General features: G+C 46.4%; 1 protein-coding gene across 1 annotated transcript; it reads right to left on the bottom strand.

The window, feature by feature from the left end:
• Positions 1 to 304: 304 nt before the first annotated feature.
• Positions 305 to 10,190, bottom strand: Herpud1 (homocysteine inducible ER protein with ubiquitin like domain 1). Its single transcript, XM_038313011.2, has 8 exons — positions 9,918 to 10,190; positions 7,390 to 7,467; positions 7,223 to 7,297; positions 5,856 to 5,986; positions 4,251 to 4,373; positions 3,274 to 3,624; positions 1,758 to 1,866; positions 305 to 1,071 (listed from the first exon to the last, which is right to left on the bottom strand). The coding sequence occupies exons 1-8, from the start codon at positions 10,086 to 10,088 to the stop codon at positions 907 to 909; spliced, it is 1,203 nt and encodes a 400-aa protein (XP_038168939.1). The 5' UTR covers positions 10,089 to 10,190; the 3' UTR covers positions 305 to 906.
• Between the last annotated feature and the right edge of the window lie 6,910 nt (positions 10,191 to 17,100).

Genomic DNA, 17,100 nt, shown 5'->3' on the forward strand with positions numbered 1-17,100 from the left:
ACTTGAAATTGAGGTTTCCGGAGGAAGTAATAACCAGGCCCAGCACTTAACACCACTGGCCTTGAATCTGGGGGTAACTTTGGTGGGTTCCTACATAAGCCAGTGATATTTAGGTAGGAAATGTGGACATACACAGGCATGGCCCTCATTAACAGCAGCTTCCGTAGCCTCTTCTCCTCCCTCACTGGTACAAACAGCCCTTTGGGAAAAGAAGTATTGGGGTTATTTAAGAATCAGCAGCTGAACTCTTGATTCTCCATTGACAAAGGACACAGCAAACTGCCAGGACAGTGGGAGTCTCTGCCACAGTCATTCATAGCAAAACTTTATTATTGAACAGAAAACCCAGCAAAGGTTTCTCCTCTGCCAAGTCGCCCTCGGTTTAAAGTAAAGCACTGCATTTTAAAAAGCAATTATACATAAGTCTCTCCTAGAAAAGTCCTGCTAACATGTCTAGCAATTCACTGATTATATAAAGTAGTACACTTAGTGTAATTTGAACATTCCAACAGGAATCAAATCGAACCAGCAGAACCATTTCTGCATCTATGACTTCCATGTAGAGCACACATGCACACAAGTCTATGACTTCCATGTAGAGCACACATGCACACACATCTGGGGAGGTGCTCAGGCAGAACATGCGACCCTGGGCCTTCTGCTTACAGTGCCTATGAAACTACATACAGTATACATTAAAGCTCTTCAGAATAAAGACATGAGGGGCCCTGTTCATTTTGTGTCACAGCTTCATGTCTTAGTTTGTGCTTCTGCTCGGCACAAAAGCACACCGCCATCCTGTGGGTTGTCAATGACTCTGCTGAGTCACGCCAGGTGAGGACAGTGAGCTGGAACCAGACAATCCAGTCCAAGCTGTCAAAGCCGCCAGCGACAGCACAAGTCCCATCAGTTTGGTATAGCTGGCGGGCCTTCAGGAAGCAGAGAGGCAAAGAAAGTCTTGAAAACTAGCCATGCTGTGCTCATAAACGATGGGCTGGTCTGCTCAGGGTCTAGCACTTCACGGTCTGGAGGGAGGCGGTTGGGGTCTTCCATCTCAGGATCTGTGCCTTCCTACAGGCAAAACCACAAGGGGAAAAACCAATTAGGGTCTAGAGGGCATCTATCCTGAGGACAGGTCAGGGCAAAGCCTGGCAGGCCGACTGGTCCCTGGGGGAGGAGTCCTTCATGGCAGGAGGCACCCCTCGGTGTCTACAGCACATCTGTAGCTGAACATTGCTCTTGACGGAAGAACCCTGACCTTCCGCTACTGTCAAACAGTAATGAACTTTGTCACACACTAACCAGTCCTCCTATCTGGTCAGCGCCCTGGGCTAAGAAACCAACCAAGGCCATGGTCAGTGTAGCCAGACTACAGAGGCAATTTTTTTGTTAGAAAGTATATCCTTTAGGGTTATGCACTAATATGCTTCATGAAGATTCTGCTTCTACATTACTTTTCAGGAAATCTATTCTGAGATGTGCTTATGTGCCTAATTGATCAGAATGACTGTCCATCAGCACTGTCCATAGTTAAAATGCAGTCACATAGCTCTTATTCTCAAAACGTGGGCCAACACCCTGATCATAACATATGCAAAAATTCCAACTGCCATATGCCTCTATAGAAGAGTCAAAGTCTTAAAAATAGATGCTGTAAGAATAATTTTTTTTGAAACCGTGAAATACTTAGCCTTAAAACACGGCAGACCATGAATCTCAAAGGACTGGGGCGTGTGGCAGGGCAGGGAGGCCTGTACCTGGAGGTTATTGTTGGGGTCCTGGTTTGCAGCTTCCTGAGGAGGAGGACCATCACCTGGGAAGTTCTGAGCTGGCCTCTGTCTGAAGGGAAACCACCCGACGTGATGCCTTTGAGGAAAGCACAGACAGACACCCTCAGTTAAGCCACGTGGCAGCCACGTGGGAGACTAAGGCACCGAAGCTCATGCGATGCCACCTGCACAGTCGGCTTGCCCGTCTCCTAGATTTTCTCAGGCCTCTGGTCCTAAAAGGCAGGAGCTGCCTTTTACTCACCAGCAATAAGTTAACAGCTGGCATGCAGTGTGTGTTAAAAATGCTTGTTAATAGGAAGCAAACCTGGCCCTTGCAAACCTCGACAGAGCCAGCATGCAGTGGCATGAGCCTAGTAATCCTGGAGGCTACAGAAGGAGGATGCAAAGTTCAAAGCCTGTCTTGGCTACAGAGTGAGTTCAATGCCAGTCTGGTCAGCAAGACCCTGTCTCAAAATTTAAAAAAAGGAAAAAAAATAAGAAGGAACAAGCTGAGACTATAAATTAGAGAAAGTGTGCTTGCTTGCCTGGATGGAGGAGGACCAGGCTCCTACACCTAGCACCACAGGAATGAAAACAAACCAAACTTGACAGAAGTAGAAATGCATTCATGCATAAAACTATATATATACATATATATAATGTAATATATACATATGCATAATGTAATAATAATCTAAGTTTGGTCACATAAATATTTGACTCTAGGAACTATAAAAATATTTGATAAAAGACTAATTGGAAAATCTAACAAAATCCAACTTTCAAGACAAAATATTAATTGTTGTACTTCTTACATTTTTAAGACCCATTTTACTATAAAGAAAAACTTCCTTCCTTCCTTCCATTGTAATCAGAGACCTATCCCTGTAGGCCAAACTTTCATGGGCCGGATCCTCACAGTGTGAACTCTCCTGTACACTGCCGGAAACGTAGAAAGAAGCAGCCCTTGCTGCTACTTACTCAACCACAGACCAGCCCTCTAGCTGTGACATCCTCCAGACACTGACAAATGTCCCCCGGGAGGGGATGCAGAGTTATCTCCAGTTGGCAGCCCTTGCTCTACACACGAACAGCTGAAGCAAACAGCAGTTGTGTAAAGGGTCACTGGCCCTTCATGGCTGAGACAACAGCCACTGTCTGACCTTTGTCCTGCAAAGCGGCCACAGCCTGATAAACACCACTCTGTCCTGTCCCTCTCGTGCTGCAGTGTGGCTCTGTCCTGTGCCTCCGAAGCCCACCAGCCTGAAACGCCATTTATTCACTTATCTGGAGAATGAAACTATTCCTCTGGCACTAACATGGGGTTTCTGCACTCTGACTGACGCACAGCCACACGGGGGGCGGGGGGTGGGGGGGTCTCGCACTGGAAATGCCTGAATGACAGGACCTCCTTCAAGGGTCACCGACTGAAACAGGACGCCTGTACTCAAGCCACAACACAGTGTAGTTTTCAGTAAGGAGAAGAGAGAACCCATCTGCTTACAGGTACATAACCACGGTGGCGCCCATGACCATGAGGAACCTGCTCAGCGAGGAGTAGAAGTAGAGGATGCTGAGGAAAACGGAAAAGGTGGCCGCAGAGTAGGTCCAGTCCAGCCAGTCTCTGTTAATCTCGTCATCTTCTTCCACAAGAGGGCCACCCTGCGCATTCATCCGCAAATTCTGGTTGGCTCCAGGATTAACGACCACTTGAGCAGCTGCATTCTGATTGGCTGGCTGGTTTTCTGCCGGAAACTGATTGTGAATAGGAGCTGGAGCGGGTGTGGAGACCACAGGTATTTCTTGTGCCCTTGGTGTTGGGACAAAAGCTCCTGATGCAGCAGTGGCAGCCAAGCTAAAACAAAAGCAACAGAAGCAGACACTGTTGAAGGCAGGGCATCAGAAAGACAGGGTGCTCTCAGCCCTGTGGGGCTTCCACGGCTAACAGTATGACTAGGAATGCATATGCCTAGCTTGTCTTCATTTTAGAGAAGAATCTTTTTTATATTGTGTGTGTGTGTTAGTGTGTGTGTGTGTGTGTGTGTGTGTGTGCGTGTATGTATGTGCATGCACACACATTTTGAGACTCATTATATATCACTGATCTCTGGCTCGCCTGGAACTTGTTATGTAGACCAGGGTGGCCTCGAACTCACAGAAACCTACCTGCCTCTGGCTCCCAGACGCTGGGATTCAAGTAAAGAACTAAGAGCCACTAAAGGTACTGAGCACCATGTCTATAAAACAATTGTCTTTAGAATGTGTGAGAGGAGCCACATGGCAAAGCTTATCCGGAACTAATTCTACATCAACACACAAATCAGGAAGCTGTTGTTTCCACTCTACTACACCAGACCACAAAGAACAGGACTCTGGCAGACAGAAAACCACCGTCCTGTCTCCCTTCTGCACTTTATAGCACAGATGGGATTTCTCTCCATCCCAAGGAGCCCTGGCCACACCCAGCACAGCGGGACTCACTATTGCATGTAGTACTGTCTTGCATAGATCTGCTGAAACCAGGAGAGCTGCAGCCACCCATAGGTTGTGTAGCCAGAGAAGCCAGGCCCGAGACCTTGGAATGCCTGCTGGACAGCTTCAGGCCTGTATGAAGATTCAAACAGAAGGGCATTTTGAGCTTAATAAAAAGTTATAATCAGCAATTAAAGTCAGAAAGACAGGAACAGCTCCCACCATGCCAACTGTATGGTGTGCCCTGGACACCAAGCACAGCAGCCCTGAAGACAGGTTCCCACGGTGGTTCACCAGATCCCATGGGAAACAAGAGTCCTGCCCGCCCTGGTTCCCATCATGTTGGCAGGGAGAACTGCACAGCCATACAGACAGGCTGATGCTTTTCCTCATGAGTCTCACCCAGGATTGGATCCCCTGACCATGCTTTACAGGGGAGTGTCCCAGCCACATCCCCAAGCCCTTCCTGAGAAAGATTGCTCCTCTTCCCTGACTCCAGTCAGGATCTCCACTAGGGCAGTGAGCGCAGGTGACACCCTCCCTGTGTGCTGACTGGTCACCTGGTATCCCACACAGCTGGATAGCTACCTGACAACCTTGTAGAGAGATTCCACCCTAATTACAGAAAGCCCAGTGCAGCTCAGAAAGTCAGGGACTCGCACAAGCTCCTGAGCTAAAAGATCAGGCCCCAACTTTTAGACACGGTTTGTGCCATGCCAGACTCGCTTCTTCCAGCATGCAACAGCCTTCCCTTGCCCAAAGCAAGCGCATGAGAGGCTCAGGGCTGTGTGCATCTTATACACACGAGGGGAGGAAGCCCCACATTCTATAACCTGTTACACACCTTGTTGGGTAGAAGTTAAGAAACCTCAACACAATTGATAAAAATTACATAGTGATAAATCAATACAACATAAAAAAATAAAAATGGCCTAGCGATAAATGCTTCTGTTCCTAAAAAGACATCCCAAACGAGATGTCCAGAGCAATAAAGCATCTTGCTTAGGGCCAGAAGGTTCCCGACCTGGAGTTTAGGTTATGAGGACTCTCTTCCTATCCCTAAATCTAGCAATGTATCTCAAAAAACTTACTACTTACTTCATTTTTAAACTCTGCTCCATCTTTTTGTTTGTTTTTTGTTTTTGTTTTTTTGAGACAGGGTTTCTCTGTGGCTTTGGAGCCTGTCCTGGAACTAGCTCTTGTAGACCAGGCTGGTCTCGAACTCACAGAGTTCCGCCTGCCTCTGCCTCCCAACAGCTGGGATTAAAGGCGTGCGCCACCACCGCCTGGCACTTTGCTTCACTTTTATCTTTCAATCTTGTCACCAATTCTGTCATTTGAGCAGTGTCACTTAAGAAGCCATAAGGACAGGGCTGCGGGCAGGTAGCAGCCATTGGGAAGCACACCCATTTAGGGGTTAAAAGGCCTGTGCTTTCATTTCATGGGCCTACTTTTTAAAATATATATACCAAGAGACTAATATTAAGAAAAACAGACCCATGAGGCCTTTAAGAGGAAGCCATCTTGTACACCCTGAAGCTCCGACTGCACCTGTGCGAACACGCCTCATCCTGACACAAATGGAGCACAATCACGTTCTTCATGAACACTCACCGGGAGATGTTCTCCCATCCGGAGGGAGAAAGGTTTCGAAGAACTTCCCTTTGCCTGAGACCATCGCTCGAGGAATCCCCAGGATGCTGTGCCTGATTAGTGTTAGCCGGCTGCTCTGTGGATTCGGCACCCTGAGTAACACAAATGTCAGAGCAAAGGGCCTGATGCAACTGTGTGCAATCAAGAGAAAAGAGCTGCCTCGCTTCCAGTGCCGCCTATCCTGATCCCCGCCCCTCAACTGGACAGATTAAGTACAATGTAATGCGAAGAAAATCTCTATTTGTTCATTGCAATGATTTTCAACATACAGATACTAGGGCTGAGGATTGTAGCTCAGCGGTAGAGCTCTTGCCTGGCCTTCATGAGGCCCTGGGTTCAAGCCCCAGCATAAACACCTCTCTATATGGATATCAATATCTAATATCTACACACACACACATACGCACTAAAAATAAAAGAAGATTATTCACATTTCTGTTTCTCTAAGAATAACTACTGTAGTCTCAGGAAAATCTTCCGAACGCAATTGTCATGAGTGAGGAAGCTTCCTGATGACGCTAAAATGTACAGCACTAAACCATAAAGCCTAGAAATTAAACGGGAGCCACGAGATGGTACATACAATGAGGCAGCAAAGTAAAGGAAAGAGAATCCTATGTGATTTTCAGATGTTGAGGAAACCCAAGTGGAATGCAAATTCAAGTCCATTAGCATACTAGAAGGTTTGAGCGTATACTTAAGTAAGCATCGTCAAGTGGAAAAACAAATGAGTTTGTCAAATTAAAGTCTTTAGAGATGATACAAGGAAGACTGTGGCTTTTTCCTGTCCAAATAATCATGACAGAAATTTCTACAGGAAATATAAAATACTCTTTATAAAAAGTAATGTTTCTAGCTTGGCTGCAGGGACACACGCCATTAATCCCAGCTCGGGAGGCAGAGGCAGGTGGATCTCTTGTGAGTTCCAGGACAGCCTGGTCTACAGAGTGAGTTCCAGGTCAGCCATGGCTACATAGAGAAAGCCTGTCTCAAAAAAACAAAAACAGAAACAAAAGCAAAAATGTTCCTTAGAGAAATTGTTCATTTCTGTAAACCCCTCTTTCAAGAGCCACCCTGGTACTAGATTCCGGACACACAGTGACCTCGGGCCAGAGGGGTGGCTTTGCTCTTGCACACAGCAGGCATTCTGCGTGTGCGGGCCCCTACCTACACCCAGCCTTCACTGCGCTGAGAACACAGCCTCTGTCTAAGTCTTGCTGGGACGGCGCGGGGAGCACTAGAACATGGCTCAAGTTTCACTCAACTTCCTTTCTCCCTCCCGTGAGAATCGGAGACACAATAGTTATTATCACAAGAGGGTCACATACCTTTGTGCTGGCCTCTGGTATTTTTGAGGGACTCTTCACATTGCACACCAGATGCAAAACATGTCGCTTTTCCTGCTGCGGAGTGTAATAAGAGACACCTTAGGATCGGGACTCAACCCGCGAGTGCTTGACAACACCCCAAAGCTGATGCTAAGTGCACAAAGTACCTTTGGAAGCAAGTCTCGGAGACATTGGTGATCCAACAGCAGCTTCCCAGAATAAATTAACCTCTGGTCCTCCGGGCGCTGGGCACAACAGAAGGAAAAGCAAGGTCAGCACAGATCCCAGTGTTTTTCTTTTTAAAGAACTTTTTTTAAGTTCTCATATGCAAAACTTTTATTAGAAAGTGATTAACTTTAATCTCAAATATATATGTAAATAAATTCGGGAGGCAAATGATCCCATAGTCCATAAGAACTGTGGTCACACCCCTTAGAGGGAAACTGCTTCCTGCTACGAAAAAACACAACTGCATTTAGGGCCTCAGCAGCAACGAACTTTAAAACCTGGTTTGGCCCCAGTGAAACATTGAGTGTACTTTTGGTCAACCTTCTTCGCCCATAGCACCTGAGGTAACCTACTGCTAGAACCAAGATTCCAAGCCATGTTCTCTTCCACACCAGTGACTTTTAAAGACACCAAGAGTCCACACACTTTTCTATGATTCTCATTTCTAAAATCTAACTTTAAATTTCTCAATTAAACCATACTTACAAAAGTATGTACTTAGACAGATCTTATCTCAAAATACTGCCCCCCAAAAGACCAGGAAAACTGCATCCACCTAGGCATGGTGGCACATGCCTATAAGCCCAGTACTTGGGAGGTAGTGGCAGAAAGATCAAGAGGAAGGCTAACCTCAGATATAGAACAACTCAGGCTAGTCTGGGCTAAGAAGCCTTGCCTCAAAACCAAAACAACGACAACAAAATCTGCATTTACCAATCAGCATCTCTAAGGGCTTCCTGACACTGTACCTAAAACAAAAACCACACTGGATATTGTGTTCACTGTTGCTCTGACTGGCTTTGCTGGTAAATGCTGTGCACATCAATTTGCAAAATATTCTTCTAAATGTGAAGCCAACCACCAGCAAAGGCAGAACCAAACCACAGTTGCCTGTGGATTTGAACTGTTTTCTTCCTTTAAAGGTTCAAACTGACACTCTGTCCTCAAGGCCAATTTGAAAATAAAATGCTAAGCAAATAATGACCATAAAGTTGGGGTTCCCACCTGACGGCAGCACTACTACAGAAATTATGGGCATGCTTTCTTCCTTAATTTCTGAGAGAGGCTCTCACTAGTATAGCCCAGGAGGCCATGACACTCCTGTGTTGGCCTTCCGAGTACTGCAGTACAGAAGTGCCCTAGTGCACTTCCTGGTACCCCATTCCTGGTAATTTTTAGGGCACAGATTGGTATACCCAGGAGACCTGTATTTACGACCTTAGGTCTTCAAATCCAGGAGGCCCAATGAGGAAAACAAGCCTCAAAACACAGCGTTCTACAAATGATGCAACCAGAGATCACACGAGCATCATACGTGCCTAACTGCCACCTCCCAACAAGGACACCTGGTCTCATGGAAACAGCCTTGGAGATATTACAGACCGCCCAGAAAAATTCTGGACTGGAGTGGGAGCTTACATCCAGAGTAAGAAAGTTCCTACCAACTCAAAGGGAAAAGTCTGGTCTACATTCCCTACAATACGGAACAAAAACTGAAACCCACGCGCCACCGCCAGTTGGAGCTTGAAGGCAACCGCTCCAAGTCCTCATCTGTAGCCACCCGATTGCCCTCTCCCGTTTGATCCAGAACTGCACTCGTGGACACTTACATAACATCAGAGTACAAAGTAAATACAGGAAGGTCCAGCACAGTCTCCATCACGTGGCAGGGACTGGGGGGTGGGCGGGGCTAAAGGAGCTGTTGACAGATGTGTCAACTAAAAAAGAAAGCCTCCTAACTGACCCACGGAAGTCGTCAAATCAGTCTCAGGGCGACTCCAGGGCTTCCTTTCTCAATCACCCCTTGCTAGAAAGTTAAGGGGGCTCCTCCCCCGGACTAAGGAAAGCCTCTAGAACGCCGAGCTACAGGGAGGGGCAGCCAACGGAAGGTGGCAGGAGAAAAGCCACGTCTAGCTTCTGGGCGCGGACCTTCAGAAGTTGGTGACTGGGCACGCACCCCCGCCCTCCGACCACTGTCCCAAGCTGGCACACGCACTCTTCTGTCCTCGCTGCACCCAGAAGTCTTGTTTGGCAGCATTCACATTTCTTATGGATGCAAGTCGAATTGGGAACACCTAGTCACCTAGTTGTCTTTTGGGGGAAGGGAGTGTCACTGTGGCTTAGATGGGGAAATGACTCATTCAAGGTCAAATTACCGTTTCCCTGACTTGACGAAGACTGTATGCTACCTGGGAGGACGAGGAAGAGGTATAGGGACGTGGAGCTGACGTGTGACAGCCTCGGGAGTAAGGAGATACAGGGAGGCAAAATGACAAGGAGCTAGCAGGAAGCAGGCGCGGAGGGGTGGAGGCCGGAAGAGATGACAGATCCTGGGGCAAGCAGAGGGGCACCGGGGACAGTAGGGCAGGAAGGAGCCCCGCGCCCTGCGATGCGTGACAAGTGAGCTCAGGCAGCTCCGCCGGGCGTGGCACCACGGGACCCTCCCCCCCCACACACACACACTCACCGGACGCTCGGGGTAGACTCGGCTCAGGTGGGCCTTAAGGTGGCTCACACTCCAACTGCGGTCGCCGCTCAGTTCCAAGTCGCGATGGCGCTGGTTGGGGCTCTTCACCAGCAGCGTGACCTGCTCGGGCTGCGGCTCAGGTTGCGGCTCGGGCTGAGGCTCGGGTTCCATGCCTGCGGCGTCTGCGGCTCGGCTGCGCTCAAGGATGCCGAGCAGGAGGCGACGCAGCCGTCTAAGACTGCACAACGACACTTGGCGTCTTTGGGACGCGCGCCCCCGTCTCGGGTACCTTTTATGGGCGCTGCGCACCGGGGTCCGACAAACAGCGCTCTCTGTGGCTGCAGCCCATTGGCTGAGACAGAGGTCAGTGCCTAACGTGGCCCAATCAGCGCTCGGAACAGGGCGGCGATGGGGCGGGCTGAACGCGAGGGTGCGGGCTGATGCAACCCGCCGCGGTTGCGTCATCCCGAGTCACGGCTGCGGCTCGGGAGCCCGGCTTCGGCGGCCATGTCGGGGTGCGCTCCGGGGCGCTGGTTCTGTTCAGCGGCCCTACCGCGGGGTGCATGCGTGCCAGAGTCCGGACGGGCTGCCCGGCTCCCATTTTAGCCGGCTCTGCAAATTGTTCCCTCACAAAGCGGCCCACCTCCCTTTCTGACCCCAGGCACCGGGTACACGTCCATTTGCATTTCTCCTGGTGGCTCCGCAGCCTGGCATCCAGGGACGCCTTTCCTCCCGGACTAGCCTGCCTGAGCTGGCGCCTTAGAGGCAAAAAGAAAGCAGACTCGCGTAGCTCTGAGCTGAAAGGAGGATGGTGGATTCAGGCACCTGCCAATTTGCCCGCGCTCCTGGGCTTTAACATTGCACTAAGTGTGGGGCTTGCCCCTTACTATTAATGGCTTTTAAATTGGGGTTGAGACAAGGACAGGAGTGATCGTAGATTCCTGGAATCTGAAAGAGGCCTCTGTGTTCTCAGCGCTCCACAGTTCCCTCTAACGTGAAAAACACAACTGGCATTGCCCTGATCCCATCCATCTCTATCCCAATCCTTTTGGGACACCTGGACTTTCAGCTGTGTCAGGAGGTCAGAGGAGTAACAAGAGAGACTTGGAAGGGACGGTGATGCGAGTTTGCCACACAACCAGAAGGAAGACACATAAACTGGGGCTCAAGCCACTGAAATTTATTTCGCAGCTGTAGAGGGTAGACGTCTCAGACAAGGCTGTAGGGCAGTATTGTTTTCTGTTTGTGCTACTCGTGACTTCTGCAGGTTTGCCAGCTGTCGGTACTTATCGGCCTCCGGATGTATTGTTCCAGTTTCGACCTGTTTACATGGCATTCTCTGTGTGTGCATGTGTGTGCATGCACATACACGTGGGTGAATGTATCCGTCATCGTCATGCATATCTGTTCAATTTTCCCCTTTTATAAGGATACCAGTCGTCTCATAGTGGCTAATGACCTCATCTTAGCAGACATCTTCCACAAAGACTGGAGGCAGAAGCAGGCAGATCTTCAGAAGCTGGGAGGGTTCTGTCTTCTTTAAAGACTGCAGCCAAGAGCATGTGATCTCTGCCACTGTGTGCCTCACAAAAGACTTAACACCCTCTTGTTTCTTAGAATTATTTTTAAAGCTTTATTTGGGCACGCATGTATCTGTGCATGTGTGTGACTGTGACTCTGCAGAGACCAGAAGAGTGTCACGAGGTCTCCTCTGTCACCTTTTCCTTTGAGACAGGGTCTCTCCCGAATGTGGGGCTCGTGTTTTCTCGGTGAGGCTGGAATCCAGCAAGCATCAGCAACCCTTGTGTCTCTCGACTACTCAGAGTTGGAGTTCTGGACCTTTGCAAGGGACGCAGCTTGTTGTGTGGGTGCTGGGATCTGAACTCTGATCCTCGTGATTTTGAAGAAGTGATCTTAATCTCTGAGCCATCACTCTAGGCCCGCCCTCTTAGACGTCTTTATAAGCATTATATTTTTATTCTGCACTGAGCCCCACAAATTATGGAGCTTTTCCTACCTCTTCTGAATGGGCAAACATAATTGATTATGAGGCGGCAGGCTTGCTAGCTAGTAACAGCCAGTGAGGTAAGAGCAGATAAGACAAGCAGATACCTTGGGGAGACAGAAAATCAGACAAGAGATAAGGGCCTCACTGGTAAATAAAGACTGTCTTCTCGCCTTCAGGGACAAACCTTGGGGTCCCTAAGACATCTTGTCCATTTTCACTCAATTCTACATGAGGAAAGGGTGGGCTTGGGCTGCCCCTGATAATAACATGCTCATGCATGAGGTTCTTGGTTTGATCGTCGGTGGGGGGGGAGGGGGTATCTGTGTTGTTGACTTTGCCTTCCTCTCTCCAAGGAGAAAAACACATCCAATTTGTTTGTCTTGAATTATCTTTCTATGAAATAGCCCCCACTGAAGGACTTTGGTGATTTTGCTTCTCGTGTGTTTAGAAAAACACTGAATTTAACTTAATAAATTGTCAAGGATAGAAAGATAAACACAATGTGACCCTGCTCTTCCCAGCCCCACAAATTTAAAAGGCAGCAACTGTGGGGCAGTGATAACAGAAACAGAAAAGGGAATGCAAACACCGCATACTTTTTGTTTTGAATGCAGGACTTGCCATGCAGTCCAGGCTGGTCTTGAACTTGTGATCCTTGAGCCTTAGCTTCTTAGGATTTAAAAGTATGTGCCACCATCATTACCAGTTTTTGCGTGCATGCGTGTGTTTTGCTTTTTTGACTTTTTGAGGGGCCCACCACCCAGCTTCCAAATAAATCATGCATCGAGGTTTATTCTTAGTTATGAATACCCAAACTTAGCTTGGCTTGTTTCTTTCCAGCTTTTCTTATGTTAACCTGTCTACCTTTATCTTCTGGGCTTTGATCTTTCTTTATTTCTGTATACCTTTACTTATTTCTCCGTGGCTTGCTGTGTAGCTGGGTGGTTGGCCCCTGATGTCCTCCTCTCCTTGTTTTGTTCCTCTTTCTTTCTTTCCTCCCAGATTTCTCCTTCTATTTATATTCTCTGCTTGCCAGTCCCACCTATCCTTGCTCCTGCCTTGCTATTGGCCGTTCATCTCCTTATTAGGACCCTCAGTTGTTTTAGACAGGCAAAGAATCACAGCTTCACAGAGTTAAGCAAATGCAGCAGAAACAAAAGTCACACACCTTAAAATCATAGTCCCCAACATTTCCCTTTTTTGTTTTTTCTAAACAAAGTGAAGTTTTAGCTTTAACATAGTAAGACTGTGCACAATAAGAACAATTATTAAGTAAAGATTACATTCACAGTGTACTGAATTTCAGTTAATTTGTGTCTGGTAAATTTGAGGAAATTACTCTATAATCTATCCTATATTAGTAAATCCAAAATTTTATACCTAACTTACTTTCTGTCATATCTAAGGAAAACTGCAACTATAACTATCTAGTCTTCAACTTCATCAAAGGTACCAGAAGGATAGACTATTATTTAAATAAACAAAAAGTGCATTGCAAACAACTTCCAAAAAACTCTAGAAATGACAGAGACATCAGACTACCTAAACAGTCACCCAGAGTTCCTTTGCAACATTGGGGCATCCGTCTTCAGCCTACAGGCCCATAGTATCTGGCAGACTTTTCAATGAAGCAGGAAATTTGAAAGATTGTCCCACCTATATTGGCAGTTTGTCAGTCACTTTCCTCTGTGTCCTGAAGAATGTCTGGCAGTTTCTTCTGTGAAGCAGAAACCCTGAAGGACCAACCTGCCTTGTTTTGGGCAAAGTTTGCAGCAGTCACTTTCCTGTGGTTCCTGCCATATCCAGTCTGTACAGCACATAGTCAGCAGCCAAAGGCAAGAGTAGTTTCTTTGCTCAGTGGCTAACCTTGCCACAAAGAAAACAAACTCCATAAGGAGTTTCTTCAAACCCTATCTTCTCTGAAAGTAAATTGGCGCTGCCAGAAGCAGATGTGTCTCACTGTCATGAAAAACTTTAAATTAACAAAACATTTTAAATACCATATCCTATCGGTCTTTGAAGGATTTGAAGACCATCCTATCTATCTAAAATCTATCTCTGTATGATCTAGAAAACATACCTAGCATAGTTACAAATTTGATTGTTATAGATTGCTAACTGCTGACCTGTGTTCCTTGATTATCCTAAATAATTCTTAATAATAGTTTTCAAAAACTAGAATTTTACCATACTTTTTTTTAAAATAAAGTGCATAGATACAATACCTTAAACAAGAGGAGAACATATAGACAATATGTTGTAACAAAAATAACCTTAAATTGGTATCAATATACAAAATTCTTTAAACAAGAGGAGAAACATATATACAGTGTAACAAAATTGACTTTGACTTTGAACCATATACCAAAATCCATGCCAATGTAAAATATCTGAGGTTAATAGCTGTCTTTTTCATCCTATATTCCCTTAAATATAACAAACCTCCATGACCCACAAAATAGTCAAAGACCACCCACACCCCCTATTCACTTGGGAAGGTAGACATTGTCTTCTCTAGACTGCTTCCTGCTGAATGTGGATGAAGTATTTTTAGGGTGCCAGAGAGAAAATTTGAGATAATGGCCAAGTCCTGGGAAGATCTTTGTTGATAGATACCACCTGTCAAGTTTCAGGCGGTCTCCCCTGATCAAACCAGATCCATATCAAGCTGGAATGACTCCACAGCCTCTTGTTTCCTGTGGAAACAAAAGCAAAACTTCTTCTGTTTTTGATTTCCATTTAACAAATACATCTTTTAACTTTTTTAAACTTAGGGCATTCTTAAAGTATCTAGGCTGGTTTATTTCAACATTCCCTTTTCAATCCCAAGTCCCTTAGCATCTGTCCTTCGCTTTTCAGCAGTCAAAAAATTCAAAATCAGCACAGTACTATACAGGATCCAGACTCCCTGTGCTTCCTATCTTTACGTGGTTTTTTTCTTTTGCATTACTTTTACTGTGTCTTTAAAGAATTTACTTATTATTTTTTAATCTATTTATTTCTATTTCTGCCTATACCCATTTTCTTTTTTCCTTAAGCCTACATATATTGTAAAACACTGGAACCTGTTTAGAGGTTTTTTGTTTTTTTGTTTTTTCCAAATCTGGACCTCTTTTATTGCATATCTTTTAACCTTTTTTGACCTCACCAGCTAACTTTAGATTGTTAAACTATACCTGGATCCTCCTTGTGCTCCAGCAGCTGGCTCCGCCCACTCTCAGGTGGGGGGGGGCCTGAAAGCCAAGCCCAAAGCTTGCAGCCCGGTTCGTGATTAGGAACTGCCTTCAACCTTCCAGGAGCTCTAGAATGCTGGTGCTTGCATTATGGCAGGCATTTTTACTTTATTTTTTGTTCCTACTTAACAAACTGGCTGCTCAAGGGCTCACCAGCAGACACAAACTATTAAAGGAGCCATATTCTTTTTTTCCCCCAGTTTTCTCAGGTTCTAGATGGATATTCAAGCCCCACGTTGGAACACCAAAATATTGAGTGTTGTTTTTGCTCTTTTGGCTTTTTAAGGGACCCACCACCCAGCTCCCAAATAAAGCACACACAGAGGCTTATTATTAGTTATGAATGCTCAGCCTTAGCTTGACTTGTTTCTTGCCAGCTTTTTTTTTTTTTTTTTTTTTTTTTTTTGGTTTTTCGAGACAGGGTTTCTCTGCAGCTTTAGAGCCTGTCCTGGAGCTAGCTCTTGTAGACCAGGCTGGTCTCGAACTCACAGAGATCCGCCTGCCTCTGCCTCCCGAGTGCTGGGATTAAAGGCGTGCGCCACCACCGCCCGGCTCTTGCCAGCTTTTCTTATGTTAACCTGTCTACCTTTGGCCTCTGGGCTTTTATCTTTATTTCTGTATACCTTTCTTTACTTCTTTCTCCGTGGCTTGCTGTGTAGCTGAGGGGCTGAACTCTGATGTCCTCCTCCTCTTGTTCTGTTGTTCTTCTTTCTTCTTTCCATCCCAATGTCTTTTAATTATACTCTCTGCTCTGCCTTCTAGCCCTACCTGTCATTGTTCCTGCTGTCCATCAGGTGTTTTAGACAGGCAAAGAATCACAGCTTCACAGAGTTACACAGATGCAGCATAAACAAAAGTCACACACTTTGAAATGATATTCTACAGCACCTCAGCTCATTTTTGGAGGGGGTATGAGCCCACCGAGATGAAGGCAGGAGAGATAAAGAAGAGTGTGTCTGAATGAAAAGAATGCTGTAACAATTAGGGATTAACAATGGCAGGGCCAGTTAACTTTGTAGACAGAGTGTGTGTGTGTGTGTGTGTGTGTGTGTGTGTGTGTGTGCGAGTGCGTGTGCGCACTGGTGGCTGTATAGCTCTGTGGTTAAACTAATGAGCCAAACTGCCTGTCTTCACCCCCAGCTTTTGACACCTCTTAAGTGTATGACCTTAGAAAGTTACCTAACCTCTACCTAGTTTTCCTTAGCTATATTAATTTCAGTTGTTAAAATATAACATATTAATATTTCATAGCATTATTGTGAGGCTCAAGCAGGATGATATTGCTAAAGCTCTAAAGACAGAGCCAGACATTGAATGTGCGCTCTATAAATAATAGCCATCAACATTTGGAGACCAATAGTGACTCCCGCCCACAGACTCCAAAACCAAGGTCACCCAATGGACTCTTCCTCAAAGCAAAGTGGCGGGATTCAAAAGTTTGCCTCCTCCTTGAAACTTAATTGCCACGGGAGACTACTGAGAGGTGGGGCCCTTAAGAGCTGGTTGGGCAGCGATGGGAAGAACTGGCTAATGTGACGATCGCAGAGTGGATTCCTTATCTCTGTGGGCTCACACCCTCCGGTGCTCATGCTCCATTGTTCTCTCTCCTCTTCCACCATGTGAGGCTTATGATACCGAGAGAAGGCTCTCGCCAGGGACTGTCGCCTTGAAATTGGACTTGCTAGTTCCCAGAACCGTGAGCCAATAAACTTGTGTTCATTATAAACCGTGACTGTGATGTGTTTGTTCTAGTGGCGGCATAAATGGACCACCACACGAAGATCTTTCAATGGCAAAGGATATGGAACAAACAGAACACTCACCTGCAGCTAGTAAAAGTACAAAATGGTACAGCCCTGTGGAATTTGGCCTAGCAATTTTCTCATAAAGTCACACACACACACACACACACATACACAAACACACACACACACACACACAC

This window comes from Arvicola amphibius, chromosome 15 (assembly GCF_903992535.2).
Source record: "Arvicola amphibius chromosome 15, mArvAmp1.2, whole genome shotgun sequence".
Classification (NCBI taxonomy): domain Eukaryota; kingdom Metazoa; phylum Chordata; class Mammalia; order Rodentia; family Cricetidae; genus Arvicola; species Arvicola amphibius.

Bases quoted from the DNA above. Each gene is read 5' to 3' on its own strand.
- Herpud1 (XM_038313011.2), bottom strand. From the start codon at position 10,088: ATGGAACCCGAGCCTCAGCCCGAGCCGCAACCTGAGCCGCAGCCCGAG. The intron at 3,625-4,250 runs GTGAGTCCCGCT...CTTTTGTTTTAG, and splicing joins AGACAGTACTACATGCAATA to CTTGGCTGCCACTGCTGCAT. The intron at 1,072-1,757 runs GTACAGGCCTCC...TTTTGCCTGTAG, and splicing joins ACCCCAACAATAACCTCCAG to GAAGGCACAGATCCTGAGAT.